General features: G+C 40.6%; 2 protein-coding genes across 2 annotated transcripts in view; both read left to right on the top strand.

Annotated features, from left to right (window-relative positions):
- Positions 1-944: 944 nt before the first annotated feature.
- Positions 945-19,075, top strand: flrt1a (fibronectin leucine rich transmembrane protein 1a). Its single transcript, XM_007545854.2, has 2 exons — positions 945-1,033; positions 14,818-19,075. Exon 2 carries the CDS (start codon positions 14,911-14,913, stop codon positions 16,966-16,968), a length of 2,058 nt encoding a protein of 685 aa, XP_007545916.1. The 5' UTR covers positions 945-1,033; positions 14,818-14,910; the 3' UTR covers positions 16,969-19,075.
- The window catches only part of LOC103133883 (leucine-rich repeat transmembrane protein FLRT1-like), a 41,169-nt gene continuing 16,360 nt past the window's right edge, over positions 971-25,779 (top strand). The window contains exon 1 of the mRNA XM_007545856.2: positions 971-1,033. The gene's annotated coding sequence lies outside the window, so the exon portion shown is untranslated. The remainder of the gene's footprint in view (positions 1,034-25,779) is intronic.

Here is a 25,779-nt window from a genome sequence, read left to right on the forward strand (position 1 = left end):
ATTATAACTTTATTCTCATAATTTAAAAAAAATGGCCTGAATTCAAAGCACAAATGAAGAGAAGCTGTAAAACACGCTTGTCAAACAAGATGGCCGCCCTGCGCGTGCTGACATCACTCTGAAGAAAAACACCAAGGAGTACATCCATCGGTATAAAAAAATCAAGACTTTGAAAAAATAAAATCTTCAAAAGCCAAAAAATTTGATTAAGCAATAAAGTGGATTTATCACGCAGTCCTACTTTGAAATGCCGCAATGTTTGCACTGAACATGGATTATGTTTGCCAATCATCTTCCAGCGTGAGACGTACCGAGAACATTTAAAGCTCTGGAAATGTCTGGAAAACATGTATTGATTACATAGATAAACTTCTTGTTATTGAGGTTTTGCTATATGACTTGTATCGCCGAAATAGATGACTACAGTGTTTTTTGTTGTTGTTTTTTTTAAAAAAAAAAGTATTTTTCCCTTTAAGAATCACTCAATCTGAGTTTAAGCCTCTTTCCTGTTAAACTGAAGTCCCACTAATTACAAATGCACATCTGATTTAATTACAATAATCATTTCCACCCAAGACTGAATGAAAGAGCAATGAAAACAGTCTGAATGCGACGTACGGCAAACGACATGAGACCGGCACAGTGTCGTAATCCGGTTACGGTTTCATCAGAAATGGTGACACTTGATTGACGCCGATATTCACAAGCGACCCTTTATGATGTTTCCGTCTCTCTCTCTCTCTGTCTCTCTTTTTCCCCGCAGGGAGCCGATCCTGAATCAGAAGCAACAACTAATCTACATCAGAGTCCCAAAAGCTGAAAACGAAAGAGCAGCTCCTATAAAACGGAGAGAGCGAGCGAGCGAGCGCACTCCTACACGCCGCCATCCGCCTCGGCTTCCTGGAGTTCACGGACTTTGTGAGCAGGAGCCTGGGAGGACAGCGGTGTTTGCAGACTTTGAAGGAGTTGTGTTGGGAAGAATAGTGCAGATGATGTGGCATCATCTCCTTCCCTGTCAACCCCACTTCAAAAAGTGAGTATGAGGATTGTTCTGTTTATTTTTGGTTCCTAAGGAACAGAAATGTGCAAAATTGAACAGGAGGAAAAACTGGAATCACTCGTTTTACTACAGATGTGACGTAATGGGACGAAGGAATTCACATGGATCGTGGCCCGACTCAGACTTTGGATGTCAATACAGCTGAAGCTGATTCCTAAAGTTTGACAGGCATATTGGGCTTTTTGCATATCTTACAATACATCATATCTGCATATATGACAAGATGTCATCAGTACAATATTTTTCATAAATAGGAGCATAATCATTTCTTCATTCAGACTTAATATCAGTCACATTGTGTCAGTTGTGTTAGTCTGATTTTTTTCAATCTCTAACTCAATTTTTTTGCACCATTATTTTGGTGCTTTTCTTTTAAAAAAATGTTTTTTTTGTCTTTTCTTTGCATCTCCGCTCTCACCGCTCGGTTACTTTTTGCACCAACCTGTGAAAGCGCAGGATGGCTGGCGCAGCACCACGTTGTCCTGAATCCAAAAGCAGTCAGACTCCGGAAACGTGCGAATGCCTCTGTCTGTTTTTAAACTAACAGCGCCAAACTGTAAAGGAAGATAATCCTTCCATGATGCAACCTACTGATCGACTCGCAGCCAATCAAAGTGTTTGAAACCTGGCTAATTGATTGGTGCATCATTAATACTCACTTTTAGTTGTGAGTTTTCCGATGTGTGGCTGTTGAAGCAAAAATAATTGAACATTTATGTCTTTCTCAAATGTTTAAACTTTGGATTAGCATTCTTAAATGGAAGGATAATTTCTTTCTGTGAATCTAATCTGACTCAGTGTTCATTTATTAGCCTCTAACCTAATTAGGTTATTTATTTTTACTTGTTACTACTTACACTAGGTTACTTATTAGGATATATCAGGTTAGATTTTGTAAAGCATCTGCACTGTTCAGACAAATTTAAATCACTTGAGCAGAATGCTGACCTAAAGGTTTTCCATCATCCTCACGGCCGTATAATTCGATTGAAAAGCTGTAAATAATCGCCGACATGGACGAGAACAGAACGCCACCCGAACCGGAGCAACACCTTGCACTGTCACTCGTTCCCGATTTGTGGCGGCAATTAAAATCCAACCTAAATGAAGCCGTTAAAAACAACACTATTTAACCTACCAACGGTTAAATAGTGAGCCGTAAAGCACGATTATCCCCCTTGTTTTCTTTTTGCGGGCAGGAGGCCAAAGAAAGCGATCACTAAAGGTTTCTCTAAAAGCTCGCACCCATTAGAAGAACAGAACGATTTTATGTTTTTTTTCTTCTTTTTAGACCGGCTTTGCACCGGGACACCTCAGTTCTTTGATTTTAATGTGCTATTAACGTCTGGACCTAAGTAAGTGTGTAGCTCTGCATCGTTTGAGTCATCCTAAATGAGGGATGATCTAATCCTTGCTTACCAAGTTTCTCTAAATATGACACGGTGACAGTGAGAATGATTATATTGTAGGAGTTTTGATCAGAAAATCTGATCAGTGAAGAAACTCTCCTCTCTGCGTCTTAAGACCGGATCTCTCCCACATCCGATGCCTCATACATGAGAACCCCTCTCATTCTGAGAAGTGTGCACTGCATGATGGGATCTTGAAGTTTGGATCTATTTCTAAAAAACAATTAACTCATATGACTTCATGATGTCCCTATTTTTTGCAAAAGTGTTTATACGCCTTCAAGGTTTTCACAGTCAACATTCAACAACCGTAATATTAAAGCTGCAGTAGGAAGCTTTTATAATTTTTTTTTTTTACATATTTGTTGAAAAGGTGACCATTTTGTGATGAGACAGATAATCTGCAGAAAAAAATCTAGCTCCTCTGCCTTCTCCCAGAGCTTCCAGTGCTAACTAAAAACAACCAATCAGAGACAGGAGGCGGGTGTTAGCGCTGTCAATCACCCTACGTGCACCCCTGCTACTTCCCCCTTCGCCCTCTTGCTCTCTGCTACGCTGCAGCTAGCAGAGACAGGCTAGTTAGCATGGCCATCAATGACTTTCCTGTAACGGTGAGTCGTTTCTCCACCATCAGCACATTTAGCAGCGAGTACATTGAGTTGATTGGCAGCGCTGTGACCCGCCTCCTGGACCTGATTGGTGGTTTTTGGTCGGGAGTGGTGCATTTCTTTAGACAGCAGCAGTAGCTCAGGCAGGAGGTGAAGGAGACCGTTTCATAGATTATCTGTGTCTTAGCAAAATAACAGATTTTTTCCAAAATTAAAAAAAAAAGGATTTCATTTAGGGGCATCAGACAGAAGGGGGTAATTACTAATTCACATCTATGTTCATAATTTTTCTTCCATCTAACAATTTTGCACTGTGTTGGGTTGGTGAAATCCCAACAAAATACATTAAACTTGATGATGGTAACATGACAAAATGTTTCTTAAGCCGCTTTCCAACCCGGCAGTTTGCTGTATCTTAAAGACAACTGGAAAGCAATTCAACCAGAAATTACTTCATGCAAGTGATTTTCTGTGTTGCATTGCTGTTGTAATTTCCTTTGAGAAATACATTATTAGCCAAAGTGGATTTTAACTGGATGGCATTTTGCCAGCATTTATTCCTCCTGTCAGTCCCAGGAATTGCCGCCGTGCGTTTTCACTTTCAGCAAGAAGCTCAACAAAAGCTGCTCAAAGACACAGAGGGAAGTGGCTGCAAAGCAAAAAAAAAAAAAAGATGAAAACATTTTGAAACGCAGATGCAGAGTAGAAAAAATTCTGTTCATGTCAGCTGACGGGATAGGCAAAAAAAAGTAAAATAAAATAAACTCTCACATGATTCTGAAGCTCGAGTCTTAGTCAGCTGCTTTATTGTTCCCACAAGTCCCACACGCATGTGGATGACATATGCAAACGGGGGAGCAAGGACAAGAATAAATGTCTCCGAAGTGAAACTTCCTTTTTTTAAACCCCCTGCAGACCGAGAGTTGGTCCCCAGACGTCCCGGCTGCGTGTGATGTTCAGAGGCTGTTGGTTTGTGGGACGCTGAGAGCTTAACATTTGAACTGGAATTCGGAGAGCAAAGCTAATCCACATCTTGGAGACGCCGAGGCATCGGTTGAACCGGGACGTAACGTGAAGACGTCGTCCTAACAGCACATGAAAGAGATTGATGTCATGTTGGGACAAAAGGAGGACATAAATCATAGAGTTATGGGAGGGACATTATCAGGAAGCGTTGCATCCAGTCACGGAGCTGCGTTCGAGGGCCACACACTGCTGGTGTGGGTTGTAATCACTGGAACTAATTGTGGGGTGACTATGGTGTGCGTCATATGCCACCAATGTGTGTTTTTAATTAGACATCCTGACAGAAGTTCAGTTACTGTACAATAAAGTAGGTAGACCTCAGCAACACAGAGGATTTTCATTCCCTTGAATTCATCTCCACATCACTAGGTTGTTGTTCATGTGTTGCCTACTAGTGAGATAAAAACACTTTTATTTACCTTGAATTACTTTTCTTTTCTGGAGAATTATAATCTAAAGGCCAGTGAGGTGCAGCTACGGCTTTGGTTTGCCTAAAACAAAAAAGAAAAAATTATTTCTAATGGGAATAGGTCAAGTGGATGCTTAGCAGTGAGAACCGCCTTACTTCTCCCAAAGTGGCAGATCTTTGGGTGTTTATGTTTTTATCTTGTCCTTGGTGTTCATTTATGTTTGGTGTCTTTTTACATTCAGTTCATGTGTTTGTTGTTGTCAGGACAGTCTTTAGTTTGTTAATGGTGATCTGTTTCTAGTGTCAGTCGATTCCCTTGGTTTGAAGTTTCTTCCAGTTGTAGTTTTGCTTCCTTTGAGTTGGTTTCTGTCCTTCCCTCTGTTTTTGCCTCACCTGCACCACATTTCATCTGATCACCTCGTCTGGTTTCTTTGTCATTTTCCATCCTGCCTCCTTTCATCATCCCATTGTTTAGTGTTGGATTCTTCCATTTACTGGCCACCTGCTTCATGACTTGCTCTCTGTGGTTTCAATGCTTTCCATTTAACCAGAGTTTTACTCTGCATTTGGGTTTGTTCAAACCTACGACAAAGAGCCCCGTTGTTCCTGTTTAATAATATTTGAGAGATGTGAAAGCTGGCGGATTTCTCCTCACATTTTCCCACAAAAATCTTTTTGTTCCGATCCATTTTGTCCTGGAATTACATAACAATTTAATTCTTTTCTTCAAGGACACAACATAGCTCATGTCTCATTGTGATAACCGATTGGTTTACAGAGTCAAAAGTCAGATCTCTAAGGCAACAGGGGCTGTTGTTTGTGAGCATAAAGTTTCCCATGTTAGCTAATGTTTTACTCGAGGATTTTCGCGTCTTTTGCCTTCTGTAGATTCAAAAGCATCTGCTGATTTCCATGAATCATATTAGCAAGCCAATAATTCAGCTCTCTAAACGGTTCCCTCCATGTTATCCACGACAATTACCTGCAGTAGCAACTCAGTTTTTATTCAGTGTCTGAGCCAAATGAACTAGTAATAGTGAATCAGAAGTTTGACTTTCTTTTAAGCCACCAAAACAATCAAACAACCTTCTGCTAGCTATATGCTGACTTATAGACTGTAAGGCATGACAGCTGATGTCTTAAGAATATCATAATATTTCTACACCTTCTTTACTAATAAAATAAACTAAACCCTCATGAGAAAGGCTCTAGTTGATTTTGTGAGACTTTTAGCTGTTTCCATTCACTACTGCTGTTTTCCTACAACCACTGTTACAAGTTCCTTTGGCACAGAAAAAGGATCATTGGTACCTGTGTGCATCGGAGTAACAACACTGGCCAGAACCAGGACAAAACCTGAACGCTGTCAGAATTTCTATTGTTTGTCTCATATGATATTTATATGTTGCTGTAATACCTGAGGGTGTTATTTTTTTGTTACAAGCTCACTTCTCTTTACACATGACAGACGTCCAAAATTTAACACTAAAGGTTTAGGAAGATGCCTTTCATTTGTTTTTCTCAGATCCATTTTCGCCCTGAAGGAAGGGCCTTGTTGTGTGACCGGCCCTCCCACAGCCTCGCATTTATATCGCGACTCGTCAGGTTTGAATTCAAATCTAACCAATTAAGCTAACCAACCTCCCTCTCAGTGTCAGTGTCTCTCCCAAATAAAAGAAGAAGAAAAAAAATCCAATCAAAGTTGTTGCTGAAGCGTGACAACCACAGGCCGACTCTTTGGCTTAAAGGAGGGGGAGATAAATTTGCCTTTTATAGGCGCCATTTAAAACCATGAAGTACATTTTCATAAAATCCAGAAGCTAGCTCTTCCTGAGATTAAATCATGTTCTGTATGTAGTGTCGGGACAACATTAAAACCAGAGCCGGTTAATCTAGAGGCCCGTGAAGCCTTGAGTGTGACCACAGTCGCAGCTCGACATCCTCTGAGCTTTATTTACCGTCTGCTCTGCCAGCCTCGTTCTGGTGTCCCACTGTATCAGGCTCCAAAGTGGCAGATGTCTGACTTATTTCTACCTGTGGTCGGACCAAATTTTGCTTGCGGTGGCAAGAAACTGGATCTCAACTGCAGCCAAAAGCAGGGAAATACATGCAGAGAGAGCGGTCCACACTTATTACTCCTCCTGGTAATGATGTGTAAAAAGCCTTAAAATGCTTTTCTTTTTATTGCAGCAGCATGATTTCATGCTGAAACTTTTTCTGCATTTGTGTGAGATTTTGTCTTTCTTTTTTGTTTCATCTAGCTGGGAAGCAGAGAAACCCAACGCCGCTACTGTTCCGAGAAAATGTACTAACACGACTTACTGTTGTTCTGTCATTAGTTCTGTTTCAAATCTTTTTCTCTGAAGTTAAATATTTAGATTCAAGCAAGTAGCTGTTTTCTCTAAAGCTGTTTTTTTATGATAAAGGAGAACACCTGCACTTCTTGGGTTTATCCTTGTCTTTCCCATTTTGAAGAGGAACACAGGGAAGTAGGACATCATGGTTCCTTACATAAAAACTCTTGAAGAAACCTCAATTTTTTACATTCAGAAATGCGTCAGGAAAATGTATTTGATCAGAATTACTAGCTTCTATAATTGTGGTGAACGCTGGTGGCTTAGATAACAAAACAAATCTAGATTATCTTTGGAGATTATTTTCTCATGCTGTGTATTTACTAATTGGAATTTTAATAAATTTATTTATTTATTTTGTGTGTTTGACAGAGAGGAAGAGGGACACTGAGCGATAATAAAAATTTATTTATTTGAAGTTTTTTTTCCACATTTTTGAGTCTTTTTTAATTCAAATTGCACAATATCTTCAATAAAAATGTAACAATGGGATGTATTTTTATTTATTTTGTTTTGATTTTTGAAGATTACCCCATTTTTTAGTCTTACAATTATTAAATGTTGTTTTTGGAAAGGCGGCAGCAGTAATAATAGGAACAATAATTCTGCCCCACGCCATGTCTGCTCATTTTGATTGTGGGGCAAACACCGTGACATCTGCCTCCTAGAAAGTAAAAGCATCTCTTTGCACTTTGTGCCTCAAAGTGTAAAAAATACCACACTTCTGCCTGAATATTAAACTTATGTATTTCTTCTGCTCAGCTGTGGAGCAGCTAATGATACGGACGTTTGAAAAGGTTGTTTGGCTGCTTTAGACGACCCGTCCTGTAGGAATATTGTGAGAAAAGGTCAGGAAGAATTTGCAGAGCTCAAATACACTTATTATGAAAACATTTCAAAAGAGCAACAAGATGGAGCATTTGAAAAGCTTTCATTTTTCAGCTATTCTCTTCCATATAAAGACAGACAACTCAATAACTTATGAACACAGTAAAGTAAGAAAGTGAGGCATTACAACTTTTCTTATCAGAGGTCATCCGACAGTTTTGAATTTCTGATATTTATATAGTTTTGAGCTGCATGGATCAGTTTCAGTTGATTTAAGACTTTGAAAACTCAAATTACCACTTGGTCATTTAGAGTCAGGTTCCATAGAAAAATCAGTGAAAAGGTGAATCTGCGGATCTGAACTGCAAATAGGCGAGGCCCACTTTGTTGCTTGTTGATGCGTTTTTCATCCCACTAAAGGATCTTATCAGAAGCACTTTGGCTCCACCTATTGGTCAGAATTATTTTGAATACTGGCTAATTAATCTAATTTGCGTTATTAATGTGTAAATTTATATTTATTGTATTCTACTGTGTGAAAAATTGTTGGAGACAAATTTTCTCACAGTAATTCGCCAACAGTTTATTCTCACACCAACCCCGCTATTCATTAAATGACAAAGAAAAATTTGTGACTTTTTTTTATCTGTGTCTTGCTACATATGGGGGAAAATGTTCACATTTCAATTAAGGTTTTGCTGGGGAATTCAATGTATTTGGGTGAAGTGCAAAGCACCATAAATTCAAATTATGACGCATGATACTGAGAGGAAGAAATAAAATTGCTTATTTCTGTCACCGTGACCCCAAAATGTTTGTTGCATTGCAGAAAAAAACCTTTCCAAATGGGACTTTTATTGATGAACCGAGGTCAGATCCAGTTCAGCTAAGATAACTAACTCCCTTGTAACACCCTGAAGAAACCCACTGGATTACACCATCGATCAAGGCCAGCATTCAGCGCGTCGCAAACACTCAATCTCCCCCCCGCCAAAAAAAATCCCGCCGACTCACGATAGATCCAGTCCCAGCTTTGGTCACAGCGCCGGAGCATATTGCCGCAAGCAGGATGCCACCCTCATGTTAATGCCGAAAGGATTTAGCTGCAATCCATCTATCCTGAAGCGGGAACGGTGAGGTGAAGGAGTTTAGAGGGAAGCAGAGAGAGCGAGGAGTTGGACTGGTGGCACAGCAGAACTTATTATGGTGCTGTAGGAATGAAACACGACACGGCGCCGAAAAGCTATACATCAAGTAGCTTTAGGGTCCTGTGAGCTGCGTAGCCACCAACAAACACACAGCCCTAGGTGAATCCCCCCAGAGTGTGAATGTTGTTGGGCTCTCGGCAGACGGCTGCGGGGTTTCTCTCGCCTCGCGGAGACCAGCGGCAAATCCTTCCTATAGTAAATATGGAAAGTGAAATGAGTAATTACGGCCTTCGCATTTTTAGGCAATTAGACGTAAACATCCAGAGTGAGTCAAAGTGCTGCCGATGTGGCGAACAGGCAGCTGCGTAATGAAAGCGCGGGTCTATTTTTAGCCTCATTTCTTGGCTCCGGATCCAACCTTTCATGAACAGTTTCTGTGCTGATGATCGAGTTCATTTGTATGGAATTGATGCTGATATACATGTTTTTTGTTGTTGTTTTTTTTACTAATAAGTTGATTTTGTCTTTGTGTTTGAAGCAAGTGCAGTGATTTAGCAATGTGAAGTCACAAGTTTGTTCGCTGACGTACATGAATAGAATAAAGAAAAGAAGAAAATCTGTCACTTCCTGTTTAGTATACATTTAAATAAGACAGTGAGGACAAGACGTTGCTTAATACGTTTTAAATGTGCTGCTTCATTGAAATGCAAAGTAACTGTTGACAAGCATAGACCTGTTATCATATTGCATTATTCAAAACTTTCAATTTCTTGCAGAAGTAGCTGTATGCTTCCAAATTTTGCCACATTATATCCACACACTTCATTGTTTTGTATTTGTTTTTATGTGACAGACCATCTCAAAGTAGTGCATCATTGTGAAAAGGAAGGAAATCAAAGTTTTCAAAGACTTTTTTTTACAAATAAACACCCAAAAAGTGTGAATTTGAATCCTGACACCCCTAAATAAAATCCTGTGCACACATCAACACAAAGCAGTGCATAATTGTGACACGCAAGGAGAATAACGTTTTTCACAATTTTCTTTGAAATTATATGAAAATATAAAAGTCTGAGAAGTGCGGCCTGATTTGGTAATCGGTCCCATTTGAGAAAATGCTTCATTTAACGTCCCACATCTGCTTTAGGGGTATTCATCTACCGGCTTTATGCAGAGACTAACATTTGAGTTTTTGTTTGCAAAATATCTGCAGCTCAGTCGGTGTGGAGGGAGAGCGTCTGTGAAGAGTAATTTTCAGGTTTTGTGACAGATTTTCCATTATATTTAGGTCAGAATGTTTTACTGGATCATTCAAACACAAGCATCCGTTTTCTTAACCAATCCATAGTAGATGTGACTGTGTGTTTGGGGTCGTCCTGCCGGACAGCGACCAAAGCTTTAAGCTTTATTTAGCTCTATCTATCTTAACTGACCAGCTTCCCTGTCTTTATTTTATTTGTTTATTTGAATGAAAGCTACTTCACAGTTTGTTTCCCTGTGTAGATGCCGGTGCGTTCAGGGTGATTTTCAGTGTTGGTTTTCTGTCACACAGAAACTCCCATTTTGGTGTGATCTGATCAGATTCTCTCTCTTCAGCTTCCTCAGAGTTACCCCCGGGTCTCTTTTCTGCCTCTCTAATAAATGTTCTCCTTGTCTAGCCTGTCATGTTAAGTGTTTACCTCTGACTTGCTGATTGTGCGATACCGTTCTTTATCAAACCTCTTCACTGAACGGCTTTTTACTAGTTGGAGAACTACTTCAGGCTCTTGATTACATGTAGCTGAATCAGAGCTTAAAAGGGGCTCGACACAAACACTTCTTTTGCATTTTTAACTTGTAAAATCATTTTTAAAACTATGTGTTGTGCTGCTTTGTGTTTGATCTGTCACTGCAACTGCAGACCTCCAGTACTACTGCTCTGCAATTGCCTCGTTTGCATGTCGCCCAGTTTGGTCAGTGACCATTCATTTGATTCAGGTGTGTTGGAGCAGAGATGCATCCAATAGTTTCAGGACGCAATGGCACATTACAGGCATCTGCTATATCGCATAAAACCCAGATAAAATAATTTACATGTGGGGTTGCGGTGTAAAATTGAAGCTTAAAGGCAATGAATACTTTTTCCAAGACATTAGCTGGCAGTTTCCATTCACCGCATTGAAAGTTGGAAAATAAATTTGCTTCACAGAAAGGCGGAGGTTTTAGGGTTGTGTGGAAATTTATTTAGCAAAACTGCAATGGAAACACTTTTTTATTTATTTATTTATTTTACACGATCTGTCATCAACAACCAGATATTACTACTGGCAGAAAAGATGAAGAAGACGACAGGAAGTGGGAGGAGGATGATGGCACACCATGTTTAAAGACTTATCGCGTCAATAAACTTCTCCACGATTTTAACTGTTTCTTATTTAATAGAAATAGAGATTTTTTTTTACATTAGTGGACAATAGACAAAATGAAGCCACTGTAAGGAGCAATGACGTTCCTACATTTTGTTTACTTTCAAGATTTAGCTTAGAATCTGCAGAACTAAGTAAAAATACTCTTTTTGTCTTTTTTTTTACTTTCCTTTTGTAATCCTTGTTCCATATTATACTCACTAAAAGATAACAGGCCCATTTGACAAAGATAAACAATCCTATATTATTACAACAGATTTCATCTACCACAAATACAATCCTACAACTTCTGTGATTAAGCTAAAGTACCATTTTCCTCTTTAATTTTCTTTCTTTGTGATCTCTTCCTTCATCCCAGTCATCACTTTGCCCATCATGTTTTGCATCATCCATTCCTCATGTCGAGCGCCTAAATCTAAAATCTAGTGCACGGCCATGTTGTGGAAGATAAGCTGTGGACCACAGTTGTCTGTTTTTTTTTTTTTCTTTTCCCACAAGTGAAGTGGGTTTTATGATATGCCAGGCTCTCCTCTAGCCATCTAAAACCCAGTTTTCCAGATTTCCCCTGTTCTATGCCACTATTAGAGTCTTAGTGAGGAGAAGGGGATTCAGTGGTCCAGCTAAAAGCTGCTTTCCGTCTCTCTCTCTCTCTCCGTCCTTGTCTGTTTTTTATGCAAATTGATCCAGTTCCAGTATTGGATCGGGTGTAGTCGGGTGTCCAGTACTCGGCCTGAGGCGACCGGCTGTCTAGCTCACACATTACCCCACATCCCGACTTCACTCCTCGCCACAGATCACGCTCCACATGTGGGTTAATGCTTTCAGTTTGATCGTCCGTGGACAAACAGACAAACAAAAAGGTCTCTTTAGGTATTCACAAATACAAAGAGCTGTAATTTTTTTTTGGCATTCTTTTGAGCTTGAAGAAAAGAAAAAGAGCAAACACAAGACCCCGAAAGAAAGAAAGAAAAGCTCAAAATGTGTGGCTGTTATTCCATGTAGCACCTGCTTAATCCAGAGAATCACAGCTCAATATGCTCTTTTAATCCCTCTGGCTCTCTGTGCCTCTCTTCAATCTCACACCACATCTATCTTGTTTTTAAAGGGCTGACCCAAATACTCTAGTGTTCAAGAGACTCGCAGCCAAAGCTCTTGGGATTCAAAAGTCATCCATTCTTTAGCACTACCCCGACTGCTGACAACACACACACACACACACACACACAAGCGCAAACAAATGCCCCTATGAACATTTACAGCAGAAAACCGCGTACATCTGCCTTTCCGCTCGTAAACCGAGTCAATATCAAACTGCGCAAAGTAACAATCTCCGCTTTTTAAATTTTTTATTTCACTCTTCAGGTTCCACTTTAAAGAGCACTGACTCCACTCTGCTGCGTCGAGGGGACTGGAGTGGAAGTAGGCATGAAAAGGGATTAGTGGGTTGCAAGTCAATTTGAATATTTTGTGGAGTCGGGGGTGGGGGGAAAGGAGGGCGATGCAGCGCAGATGTTGGTGACCAACTTCTGTATCTTTCTGTGTAAAACCGAAGCAAGTACAGAAAACCGACACCAAAAATAACGTCCTAAAATGTAGTGGCATTTCATTTTAGAGGAAAAACAAATGCATCGTTGATAAGTGACTGAAAGGGGAGATTTTGAAAATGCTCGCTTCTATACTATGATAGCTATTTTTAAATGTTTGGTGCATAAAATTAGTTTTAACAATGCAGGGGACTCTGAGATGCTCATGGTAAAATGTTTTGAGTCAAAGTAGATGTATAAAAAAAGAGTACAACTGATTTTATTTGAAACAAAAAAGCAACATATAATAGTCCTACCTCTGAAAATATATTATTGCAGTCATAATACTGCTGCCTCTAATGGCGATCTGTTGTTACTTTCATACATTTTTACATTTAGCAGTAGTAGCACCAAGTGTTTCCTTAAAGGAGTTTTTATCCTGGTTAAATAAAAGTTTATGATGCATTTTGATTTGAGACAACTTGATGTTAAGAGCTTCACAGATGTGTGACCTTTACCAATTTTTCTACTTTAATTCAGAGTTTTGCACATGAAATGTAGTTTTATGAATGCAATAATTCTAGTGACTAAAAGCAGTTTCACATTCAAAGTTTTTAACATGGTAGAAAACCAGCATTAAAGCCTTCTGTGATTAATTCTCAATTATTTTAATTAGAAAGAAATAAGACAAATTACCTTTGCAATTTCTTCAGTTTTAAGTGTAAAAAAGAAAACATGACACCCTGAGACCCTCTTTATACATTAACATGCCCCCCCAGTAACAGCCCCAATCTCCAACAAGATTAAACGTAATCCTGCACAAACATTCAGACTGACAAATGACATGCAGTGCTTATTTCTCCCTTAAATGATCCCTGATCTGCTTCGGTGCCACTGCTCTCGGAGTGTTTGCTTATGTTTATGTATCGAAACGCTGATTCACGACACTCATAAAATTTCGAGGTGACTCCGGCGGCCTTTGCGGAGGCACGTTCAGCGCCATGTTTGCAGATGTGCATTTACTAAATTTGACTCCCAGCAGAGTTTGTCATTCATTTGGTTAATTATCGCGCTGTTTGACTCGCACTCCTGGGAATCCTGTAATCTCTATAAGAGGCGACTCGCTCTGGCAGATCACCTCGGATTTGTGGGAGAATCAATACTCGTGCTGGGCTGCGCATGGCTGCCGCGTGGGGCTGAACGATGCAAACCGAAGATGCTGGCTGTTGAACTTCGTGATGGGCTCAAGTTGTCACCGATAGTGTTGCAATTTGCCAGTTTCCGAATCCCAGCAATCAATTCCGCGCTTCGCTGTTGTGATATCGCTCATTTAATCAGCAACAACAGCAAATCAGGACACCAATCACGGCCTCAGTGCAGCTTATGTAAATTCCCCCTGCACAACCTGTTAATGAGGTACCAATACCTCCTGATTTGGCTGCAGATAATATCTTTGTATAACTCTTATTAAATTTGCCTCATGACCATCTCTGTGCAGCTTACAGTCATACATAATAACTATAGAGCTTCCTAAGCTCTTGTTAATCATTTATGCTTTTTTCAAAACTTGTTATTTGTGCATTTTCTGAAGACGAGGTTTGATTATAAGGTTGAGAATTTATCTTTCATAGCTCCTCTATCTGTACGTTTGACACAATATTTGCCTGTGTGTATGTTTTGTTTTGTTTTTTAGCTTTGAATTGAAGGCAGAATGTGTTGAGAGGCTGAGAATCCATGCAGGTCCACCCATGTGTGCACAACCCCCTGATGGTACGATTATTGACTGGTGAAAAGAAAAACTCAGTCTTGTTTCTTGGCGTGACATGCTTCTGCTCAGAAACAACAACAGGAATATGTTCCTATGTTGTAATCTTAGTATTTCTTTCTATTAAAGGGGGTGACAAAACCATAGTAAAATATGCTGTTAAGTATAAATGAGCTCATTAAGCTTGATTGAAATCATCTCCGTTTTCATGTACAACAATCATCTAATTTGCGCCTGGATCAATGTTAACTGCTGTCTCTCTTTTCTCTCTTTCTTTCTCAGGGTGGAGGTCGCAGGATTCCTGCTCGGTGCAGCTTATTAGGAAGCAACACCACACTTGGGGAGGGACAAAAAAAAAAAAAAAAGACAGTCTTCATGTTCCTAATAATGGCACCTGTTTGCATGGCCAAACTGGGTGCCCGGCTCTTTGTGCTGTTCCTTTGCCTGACTATACATGCCGGCATGCTTCAGTTTGCTGCTGCTTCTATACAAGGATACTTTGGGGACATAGACATGACGTGCCCATCTGTATGCAGGTGCGACGAGGACTTTATCTACTGTAATGATCGTGGGCTGAGCTCCATCCCATCACTGCCTCCTTCTGCATCTGTCCTCTACCTTCAGAACAACCACATAAACAACCCAGGCCTCCCCACCTCCTTGGAGCGTCATCTGTCTGTACGCGTTGTCTACCTCTATGATAATGAGCTGGATGAGTTCCCCATGCACCTTCCTCCGTCTGTGCGAGAGCTGCATTTGCAGGACAACAACATACGCACCATCCCTCGCACCACGCTGGCTCGAATGCCCTTGTTAGAAAAACTCCACTTGGACGACAACTCCATCTCCACCGTGTCCATTGAAGATCAGGCCTTCGCAGACAACCCGCGGTTACGCTTGCTTTTTCTTTCACGCAACCACCTGTCGAGTATTCCCTCGGGACTGCCAGCTTCTTTGGAGGAACTGCGTCTGGATGACAACCGGATCTCTACTATCCCTACCCATGCTTTCAGAGGCCTCAACTCATTAAGGTGTCTTGTTTTGGATGGGAACCTTTTGGCAAACCAACGCATTGCAGATGACACATTCTCCCGTCTCTCTAACTTGACAGAACTGTCCCTCGTGCGCAATTCCCTTCAAACCCCACCTGTCAACCTGCCCAGTGCTCATCTGCAGCGACTGTCTCTACAAGACAATGCCCTGACTCACATGCCACGTGGTTCCTTGGATGGCATGCACAGGTTGCAGAGATTGGACTTGTCAGGAAATAACCTAACTACGTTACCAAGGGGGCTGTTCAAAGACCTTGACAGTCTTGGCCAGCTGCTGGTGCGTGGGAATCCGTGGCACTGTGGCTGCAACCTCCGATGGCTTTACGACTGGTTGCGTGCCCGCGGCAACACCATCACTGTCAGGGGTCTCACTTGCCACGGTCCGGACAGGGTGCGAGACCTGGCTTTGATTGACCTGGGCAGTGAAATGGAGGAATGTGAAGTCGTGAGACTGACAGGGACTAAAGACAAAGGGGCTGTTGGTGGGGTTGAGAGCTCCACTACCAATGCACCTCCACAGGGTTCCCTCTTTACTCTGCGCTCAAAGAGGCCTGGCTTCGGGTTTCCCGACTCTGGCTTAGACTACACTCTTAGCAGCAGTGGTGTGGGGAAGAGCTTAGCGCTAAATGTAAAACCTCTATCTCACAACAGTATTCGTGTTACCTGGAGTGCAGCTCAACCAAGCTCCTCTTTTAGGCTAAGCTGGCTCCGACAAGGTACTGGGAATGCCATGGAATCGATAACAGAGACACTTGTGCGCGGTGATCGCCAAGAGTATCTGTTAACTTCCCTGCAGCCACGCTCTAGCTATATCATTTGCATGGTGCCACTGGCTGTCAGTTCAGAAAGCAAAGCCACCATTTCTGGAGATGCTGACTCTGATGAAGCCTTAGTTTGTGCAAAAGCAGAAACGTCAGACCTTAGCTCATCGGAAGAGGAAGAGGACGAGGATTCACATCAGATTACATCACTGCCCCTAGCAGGGATTATTGGCGGAGCTACCGCCACTGTATCTTTGGCTCTAATTTTTGGTGTCTTCTGCTGGTACGGGCATAGAACTGGGCATTTATGTTCCCGTGACCACTACACTCGCAGTAGCTCGAGGAAAAGCAAAACCTATGACGACTACATTGAATCTGGCACGAAGAAGGATAACACGATCCTGGAGATTCGCGGCCCAGGTTTCCAGATGACACCAATGCCAGCTTGTCCGCCGATGCAGCCGAAACCGCTTCGAGAGGATTACATCATTCACACCATATTCCCCTCCAACGGCACCGGCTTATACAAAGGGTCCAACCACGTTTCTAACGCCGGGCATGGCACCAACCGTGGCTATAGAGAAGGAGGAATCCCAGATATAGACTACTGCTACACATGATGTATTGTTCCAGATGCTGTTCATAGTGTAATTGGTAAAACTGTATAGATGCACAATTTCCCTTGGCATGGACACTTCTGAAGCACCCCTCTGTGCCTTCTTCTTCTTCTTCTGGTCTCCCATTCCAAATGACCTACTGCTCATTACTGAGAGGACTGAATACAATTAACTGAACTGTGTGGGAACAATTCACTGCAGGAAGCAGCAGCCAGTGCCCCAGGTGTAAATGCACAGCTGAGTGTTTCTTCACCGTCTTAGTAATGGCCTGTGTATGATTCTCTCTCTCTCTTTTTTTTTTTTTTGCTCTTTCCCTGTGACATGTAAGAATGTATCTTTAGTGGAAAGGTCAAACCTGGCGTGGGCGAAGGTGGAGTTTTTTTCACACATGGGAGCTGCAGCGGTCAGCTCAAAATGGATTCATTAATGATGAAAAACAGACATTTTTGGTACTTTTTTCTTTCTTTTCCTTCTCACCAGTCACACACAGTATGTAGTCTTATTGACTCATTGTTCCAAATGCCTCAACTATATTGATGTGCCCTATCAGCTACCTGAGCAAAGGGCTTTGTAAAGCTGTGAATTGTTCTGTTTTAAACAACCCAATAACCACTTGTCTTAAAGTAGGCTTGCTATTTCCTTATTCACTAGATGGCAGGGTTACGACGGTACGAGGGCTGATCAGCTTTGGTTTTACCTCTTCAGATCATTCACCTGAGATCAGTAAGGTAGTGCTGCAGCACGTTGTGTGTAGATTATTTACCATTATCATTACCGGCTGGGCTGTGTTCGGATAATGCTTTGCCGTTTCTTTTTCAGTGGTTTGTTCCATGATGAAACTCTGCACAGATATCTTTATTTATATTGTCCTTTATGATATGATTTGCTAAAATTGTTTTTTTTTTCTAATTTGTACCTCATGTTTGTCACAGTTTATGAATTTCAACCGTTTTCAGATTTCTGTTTTTCACTTTAAACATCGACGTGAGTTGTTTGTACTGTTATGTCATTTTATTATATTTTTTTTAATCAAACCACCCAAAGGTTTGGCATGTGAACCCTCAGATCCCCTTAGGCAACGACCTCAGCTGCTCTTTTCCGACGTGTGCTTCACCCCGTGACCTCAGTTGCTGACTTTTTGGGTTTGTAAACGGTTTCCTCCCCGCTGCCGTTCTGACTGAGCGGACAAGCTAATAAAGCAGAGCCTCCTGCTGGAGGAAGGACTCTTGTGAGTGACCTAGAAGATGAGGCCAAGAACTGTGAGTGCATTTGAGGAGACTCCAACCGCAACACTGTTGACCTACACTGTGGGGCGGCGGCCAAGTTGTGTGGGCGGGTGGACAGGTGGGGGGTTGAGGGGGGGAGGCTCATCAGTGATAGCGGTTCACTGATGTTTGTTTTCGCGACCGGAGAAAGGCCTCTCCGCTCATTCCACCTCTTTTATTACTGAGCAGCACTAAAAATGTAAATGTGTTAGCACTTAGCAGGGAGGAGGAATAACAGTAACCGGGGTAAAGACGCAAACCTGTGTGTATTGAGAAGGATAGATGATTGATGGCTGCTGCACAGCGGGGTTCAGCGCTGCATAAGTCTGTTTGTCATACCTGGATGCCCCCCGCCCCCCACACCCTTCCCGGGTTTATTGTCATCTATCAGTTGTTTATCACTGTGTTGCTTCCAAAGGGGAAACCGTTTGTGCTTCCTTTGACTATTCCGTCCGGCAGAGTTTCGTACTGGTGTCAGACAATACGTCAGTGGAATGTAAAATTTACCTTGCACCCAAAATTACTGGCTTGGCTAATTTTGTTTAGGGGAATGTTGATATAGTGTAATTGTGACTTTTCTTTCTTTCTTTTTTTTTTCTTTTTTTTTAAGTGGGTCTGTTAAAGATGCATACTTCCTCTTCATTTGTATAAATAAAATCTTGGCCACAGCCACATGAATATATATTTTTTTCTGGTGAAAATTATAGAAAATAATAGTGCCATAATTTTGCTTTTAAAAAAACACAGAAGAAGGGGAAAAGAAGATGTAAACCTGAGATATGTGTGGAATTTGCTTTATGAATTCATCTTCAGAGGGGATTAATAAAAGTTTTATAATCTTGTTATCACTGCAACCAGTCATTTCACCTCACCCCTGTGGAGATAATCTTTTAGCAGCTCAGGAGGCGTCAGAGCAGCAAAAGATTTCTATTCGAGTGAGCTGTCTTCACGCATAAACTTGACCCACATATTGTTTCGGTTTGGAGGAGGCCTCATGTAAGACGCACCACAGCCCGCAGCCAGACGAAGCTGGCCGGGAATATGAGCCGGAGCATGCCAGCCTCTTAGCAGGCCGCTGCCTGGACGTGACCTTACGGCCTCGCTCAAACCTGACGTTAACATGTGTAGACAGCGCTCAGTGCAGATGTGTGAATGTACCCGAGAGGCAGTAAGGAAGCACTGAGAACCGCGTCGCATGCAGCTGGACTCTTTCAGCGCGTCTCCATGGCGATGACAAAGGAACACCAAAATAGATTCCTATTTCACACATGATTAAAGTGTTATTTTGTAAAAAATAAAATAAAATAAAATTCTTTCTAACCACATGTTTTAGTTATTTCACATGGACCAATCGGCCACTTTATCAAGGTACGTCTTGGTAGGGATCCGTTTTGCATTCAGAGATTCTTTATTATTCAGTGTAGATTTCATCCAGGTCACACAGTGGCTGCAGCTTCGTCCGTTGCTCTAGCATGATGTTCGCCCTGAAGCTGCTCAATTGGATTGACATGGTGACTGGAGGCCGCTGGAGTACAGTGAACTCACTGTCATTGTCTCATTGCCTAAATTTATTGATTGGCTGTCGTGTGATTGGATCATTTGGTTTTTGTTTTTTTTTCTTTTTTCAAAAATTGACACTATTGCTACTGCAATAAAAAGCAAATTAATGTTAATGCATCCTATAGTTTCATTCCAAATGACCCTGCAAGGATAAACAATGGATGGAAGATGAATGCCTGGTTCTTTTTTTCCTCTTTTATGCAACTTCAGGTTTTGCCTGTCACACAGCTGATTGCCTCAGAAATGCAGTGTGCCGCTATTTCATTTATTTATAACCACGCTAGTGTAGTCCGCTGTTAAATTGCAATTTCTACTGGCAGCTCCAGCCCTTGGGCTGCCAATAGAAATTGTTAAGACAATAAAGTTCTGCACAGAGCAGCAAATGTTAGAAGATTACCAATAGCGGGGGTTAGAGAGAGAAGTGAACGCAGCAGACTGAATCTAATAGGATGGCGCTACATTAGCAGGAACAACAGCATCTGGTATTAGTTTTTAAGATAAAGAACAACAAATTATTTATTGTATGAAAAGAAGGTTTCAATAGTTTCAGCCTGACCCAAGTCGTTACCCTCAGACCTCTTGTATAATCTTCAGGAACTGCAGCGCCGTAAAGACTCAAACCTGAGATAAAACTGGAAAATGTAACATCGGTGCTCGACTGACATCCCCACAACGGCCGAGACAGACGCTTTCTGGAGAAGACTGAGCGAGTTACACCCCCATCACAGGTGAAAATGTCTGGAGCGCTCAAGGTGAGGCGTTCAAGTTTAAAACGCTGTCCAAGTTGGCATCATGCTAAAGGTGTGTTTTTCTGCCGGTGGTGGTGGTGCTTTGCACATACTGAGTGAAGTAATGAAGAAACGTTACTACCTTTAGTTTCTTTGAATTAAATCATAAGGTAAAACGTCAAAACCTGATGCATCAGCAGGGCCATATTTGCCAGAATATAGGCCCCCGGGCTGGAGCCAGTTTTGGTGCCATATCAGAAAAAAAAAAAAATTGCTAATGAAAATCCCAGTGCAGTAACCAGTAGTGCTGTATGTCAGTGAGTATGAATTGATGTGAGGTAGATTTAAGACATCCCCTGGCCAAAAGCTCCATGTTGTTTCCAAATAAAATCAAATTTTCTCGTAGTGGAATATTGTTTGTAATCAAAAAAATCCCAAACTACCTATACAGCTCATCTGGTTTCATGATGAGCTTTAGACAAGAGTGCAATGTGTGCAAAACAGCACTCACTACAAAAAAAGAAGAAGAAAACTTTATTGTTCTTTGTCTAAGAAATTAAGTATATTTTACTCTTGAGCACCTCTGAAGGACATTAATTTAAATATTACAAGGGGAGTATATTTAAGTTTAGTTCAGACCAAATGTGGATTACAGAAAACCTACATTCATTTGTTTCCTCACTTCACCCTGCAAGAGGGAAAAGAAAAAGTCAGACATTCGACTAAGTTCCTGTGAAAGTGAAATATCTGATGACGGTAACTCAAAGGAATTCTGCTGTGAACTGTTTCCAAAACTCAGGGGAAAAAATGGGAACTTGGAGATAAGTAATAAATCATCATCAGGTGAAAATGTGCTTATTTTGAAAACACAAACTGATTATACACCGCCTGTTGTAGCCTTGTCTTTAAAAACCTCATTGTTTATTGTAAAAGCTTTTATTGGGACAAGAGAATAACAAAAAAAAACAACCATTACATTTAGGTGCGTCTCTCCTGCTGATCTTGGGCTTTCCGCTTCTCCTCGAACACCTTTTGTGCTCACGCAGATGAAAGATAAGCTGGAAGATGAGACAAATTGGATGTGAGGCAGTCATTTCTCGTCTCATTACTGAACAATTTCTCCTGCAAATCTCATTGTGCTGCCACAATTACAGACTATACAGCACTGAATGAGCCAAAACACCAAATAGGACAGAGGACAAACCGGGGACATGTATAAGAGTTTCTGCATGGACACACAGACTTGATGAGTCTTTGAAGAATAGAAAAGCAGATGGGTTTCCTAGCTCTCTGGGGGGTTTATGTGTTTTTTTTTTCTCTTCTTTTTTTCAAAAGTTAACAGTGAATAAGCCGGCAGTCGGATCATCTTGGTTGGGAGTCTTTCCACACTGAATGGATTTTGGAAGTAATGCTTGATCTGAGCCTTTGGGATTTGGAGTAAGAACTCCTTCGGCTGCACCGAAATCCCAGTTTCAGCCGGCGCAGAGACACACTCCATCTATGACTTTCTGGAAAGTGACCGGCAACGATGAGAACTCAGTAAAAAAAAAAAAAAAAACAGAGCCCAGTATAAAGATCACGAACAACCTGTCTTCGTCTTGTTGATGCCCTGTCCTCGAAAGTCTTCGAAGAACCTAAAGATAACAGTTCAGTACAGGAAGAGAAACCAAACGAAGCTGGAAAATTCCCTCTGCGCCGCAGTGGAGGTAAAAACACAAGAGAAAATGACCAAATCTGAATGTCACGCTTTCTTTAATTGGAAATGAATTATACTCCTCGACTGCCACTTCGTTACAAACACGGACCAGGCAGCAGCAGCCTTGGTGTCAACAAAGACAGCTGCAGATTGGGAGTCAGGCTGTAATCCCTGTGGGATGCCGCTGAGCTGGTGGGACAGAGGAATGCAGTGGAGCTCAGTGTTGGATATCACAGCATGTAGCATTGAATTTGTTTCAACTTCAGCTGAGATGTGAGATTTTCCATAAAACTGCCTTTTTATCAGTAAATTACATTGAATAAGTACTCAAATCCCATGAATGCTTCAACATTTTGTTGTGTCGAACCTAAGACTCCTTTTACAGATCAAACCATTTTACATACATAGAAATACATACATACATACACAAATACATACATGGTGGTGGATTTTCTTTCATGTGCTTCTTTGCTTTTGAAAAACAGCTCAAGCTCAGTCAGATTAAACGGAGAAGGAGTTTTAAAGTCGATATTTTCATTTTGGATTTGAGTCTGAGACATCACGACCGTAATGTAATGTAACTCCTGCTGCATGTTTACGCTCCTTCTCCTGCTGCAGGGTGAACCTGGTTGCTCTCAGAGTTTAACTCGCTCTGTAAGAAAAGACTCATTATGTTCTTTCACTTTGAAACTACAAGAACAAAGTTATTTCCATCCAGGGCATTTCATACTCTGCCAAAATGTGAATGCAGAACTGTAGTCGGTATACTAAACATGTTCACTTTGAAAGAAAACCACACACACAAAAACTGAGGTTTTGTGCTCAGATGATGTGCCAAGAACCAAACTTAAACCATACAGGAACAGAATCGTGTCATTTAGTTTTTTTTTTTACAGTCGTGGGAGAGAAGGCAATGAGTGAATATGGCCTTTAACTGGTTTTCTCCCAGTATTACCCTATATTAAGCTGCGTTCAAGTTGCATTTCAAAATAAGTTGCATTTTCACCACCTTTCAATTGGTGCGCCCCCTGCAGGTCCTTTGCATGACTTTCTGTATCCTTCACCTTCATAATTAAGCCTTATTTTGGATTTATCTATCATAAAAAAAATAAATAAATAAATAAAATGAAATGAAATTCATCTGATCTTGTGCATTATAACGAGTGAAGGTTCAATGGGTGTAAACACATTTGGAAAATACATCAATTCTCCAGCTTGAAGTGAAAATCTTCTTCCTGCCAGCCTCTGACTTTACATTTGTTAAATGATACCCTGGTATTCATAGGCCAGGATGATTTGCCCTGTGACATTTTATTACTGTACAATGATCCGTACAGTAACCGTATACCCGTCTAATCCTGTTATTCTCAAGGTCTAACACACTATCTGTGGCAGGTTCCCAGAAACGCACTCTGCAGGTGGACCGCATTGATTCCCCGACGCGCTCCACAGCTTGCTTTTTTGTGTTTCTGCCTAATTAGTTTAATGCAGGAGGCTAAATGAAGACTTAATGCACGTGTGTTTGGCGGAGAGATTATATCCAAAGCCTAAATTTACTTACAGTATTATCGAAAGCAGATTTGCTGCCGAGCAGATTTGCTGTAGGTAGCCAAACATCTGTTTGAAGAGGGCTATTTATTCTGAAGTGGTGGTAATCATTGTGATGTGGCTCACATTACTGAGGTGCTGCTCCAGACTGGTATAAAATTACATTTTGCAAATCAATTTAGCTCCAGCCTTTTTTTCCTCAATTAAATCAGGGGCATATCACCGATACATTTGTTCGAAAGGGAATAAAACGCATTTGTTCTGCAGAGGTCGCTGAATAAAACTAATTAAGAAAAAGCTTATATGCAGAATTTGTGCAACTTAAACACTGTAGGTTCTGTGAGTTAAGAAAAGTAGCTTTGTTCCTACAGTATTCACACTATGTGTAAAGGTTAATTCTGGATATTTTCTTATTTTAATACACGAGATATTTCATCAGCATCATTGTGACATTTCCAGAAGTTACAGGAAAGTGATTATAATATAATAAACTTAAACCCACATGAATAACATCAAAATCTTTTGTTCCCTTTCTGATTTTTCTTCTTTCTTTTTATAAATGACTGCCTGATGTCAACTTGGCCCTCTGTGTTACGCAGATGACAAAATAAATGTTTTACAGCGCGGATGTTTTTGTTGCTGCACTGTGTGACTAAATGTGGAAGCTGTGGAACGGAAAAGTTAATAATACTGCTTCATTAAAAAAAAGGCCTTTGTTCCAAAACACTGTAATCATTTTCTAAAGAATCTGCACTCAAAAGTTCAACACTCATCAAGTTCAGCATTTATGACTTCTGTTCCTGTTAGTTTGTTCCCTGACAAAACTCAACGTGTAATGTTTTTACACAGCTAAAAGTTTAGACTTTTATTACAAAAAACAAAGATAAAAAACATTTCTGAACATATTTCTCTTCAGCAAAGTTCATGCAGTTTAAAGTCACTGTTATCTTTTGTAAGACAAAATTTGCTGTTTATGGAAATTTATAATTTTAATAAATCTAGTGCTACATTTAACAAGCGAAGTATGTACTACTTTTTATCAGCATCATTTATGAGGTTGCTACAATCGATAGTAGCCACACAGGAACACCCGCTAGAAGGAAACAAACGCACCCAGTGCAACGCTTTCATTCTATTGGCTGAGAGGTTGCTAGGTGACGGTGCATTTTTTTTGTTCCAGAAGCAAACAGAAAACGTTTCGGAAGCGAGCAGAAAGTCAGAGCTGACATATAGTGTGAGCGCGAGGAGAAGTTTTGAGAAGAAAGACATGAAATCCTGTTTTCAGACTGAAAATGTGTGCTCTTGAATTATGGCAGGAAAATTCCCCCATAACTAAATCAAAATTGAGACACAAAACTAGGAGAAGTAGTAAAATTATTAATCACAAATTACAAAAAAAAAGTAAAAATACTTGTGAGATATATATTTACTTGTAATATATTTACTTGTAAGTAATTATTGACAAAAGCAACTTTATAAGGCAAAAAGTTTGCTTAAAACACAGAAATAGAATGTGTCCAAGTGAGTTTTAGCATTGAGTGTGTAGGTCCTTAAATAGCACATTGTATCTTCTTCTGGATAGGGTTTCTTGATATTCATAGGAAGATTTATAGTGTTTCACAGAGGTGATGCTAAAACCAGATGTAGGATCCATATTTTGCTGTCCTGAAATGATGAAGACCAAACTGGGGTCTGCAACTCTGGAGCCACATGCTGCTCTCCGCCACTTTAACTGTAAAAAAAGAACCTTATGAATAAATGTTTATATTTCAATAGCAATGGAATTATTATTTTTTTTATTTTAGGTAATAAATCCATGGAGTTTTTACAACAAAATTAGAATAATACATACATGTGTGTGTTATTTCTGACATGACTATGAAAGGCCCATTTAAGCCTGGTTCTGCCACTCTCTCATGCATATATTCGTCTCACACAAACATTTTTTTCTCACCCAAACATATTTTTTGTCCTTGCATAAATATGCATCCCTTCAAAAAATAAAACCCCTCTCCTA

Source organism: Poecilia formosa, unplaced genomic scaffold (genome assembly GCF_000485575.1).
Source record: "Poecilia formosa unplaced genomic scaffold, Poecilia_formosa-5.1.2 Scaffold14, whole genome shotgun sequence".
Lineage (NCBI taxonomy): Eukaryota > Metazoa > Chordata > Actinopteri > Cyprinodontiformes > Poeciliidae > Poecilia > Poecilia formosa.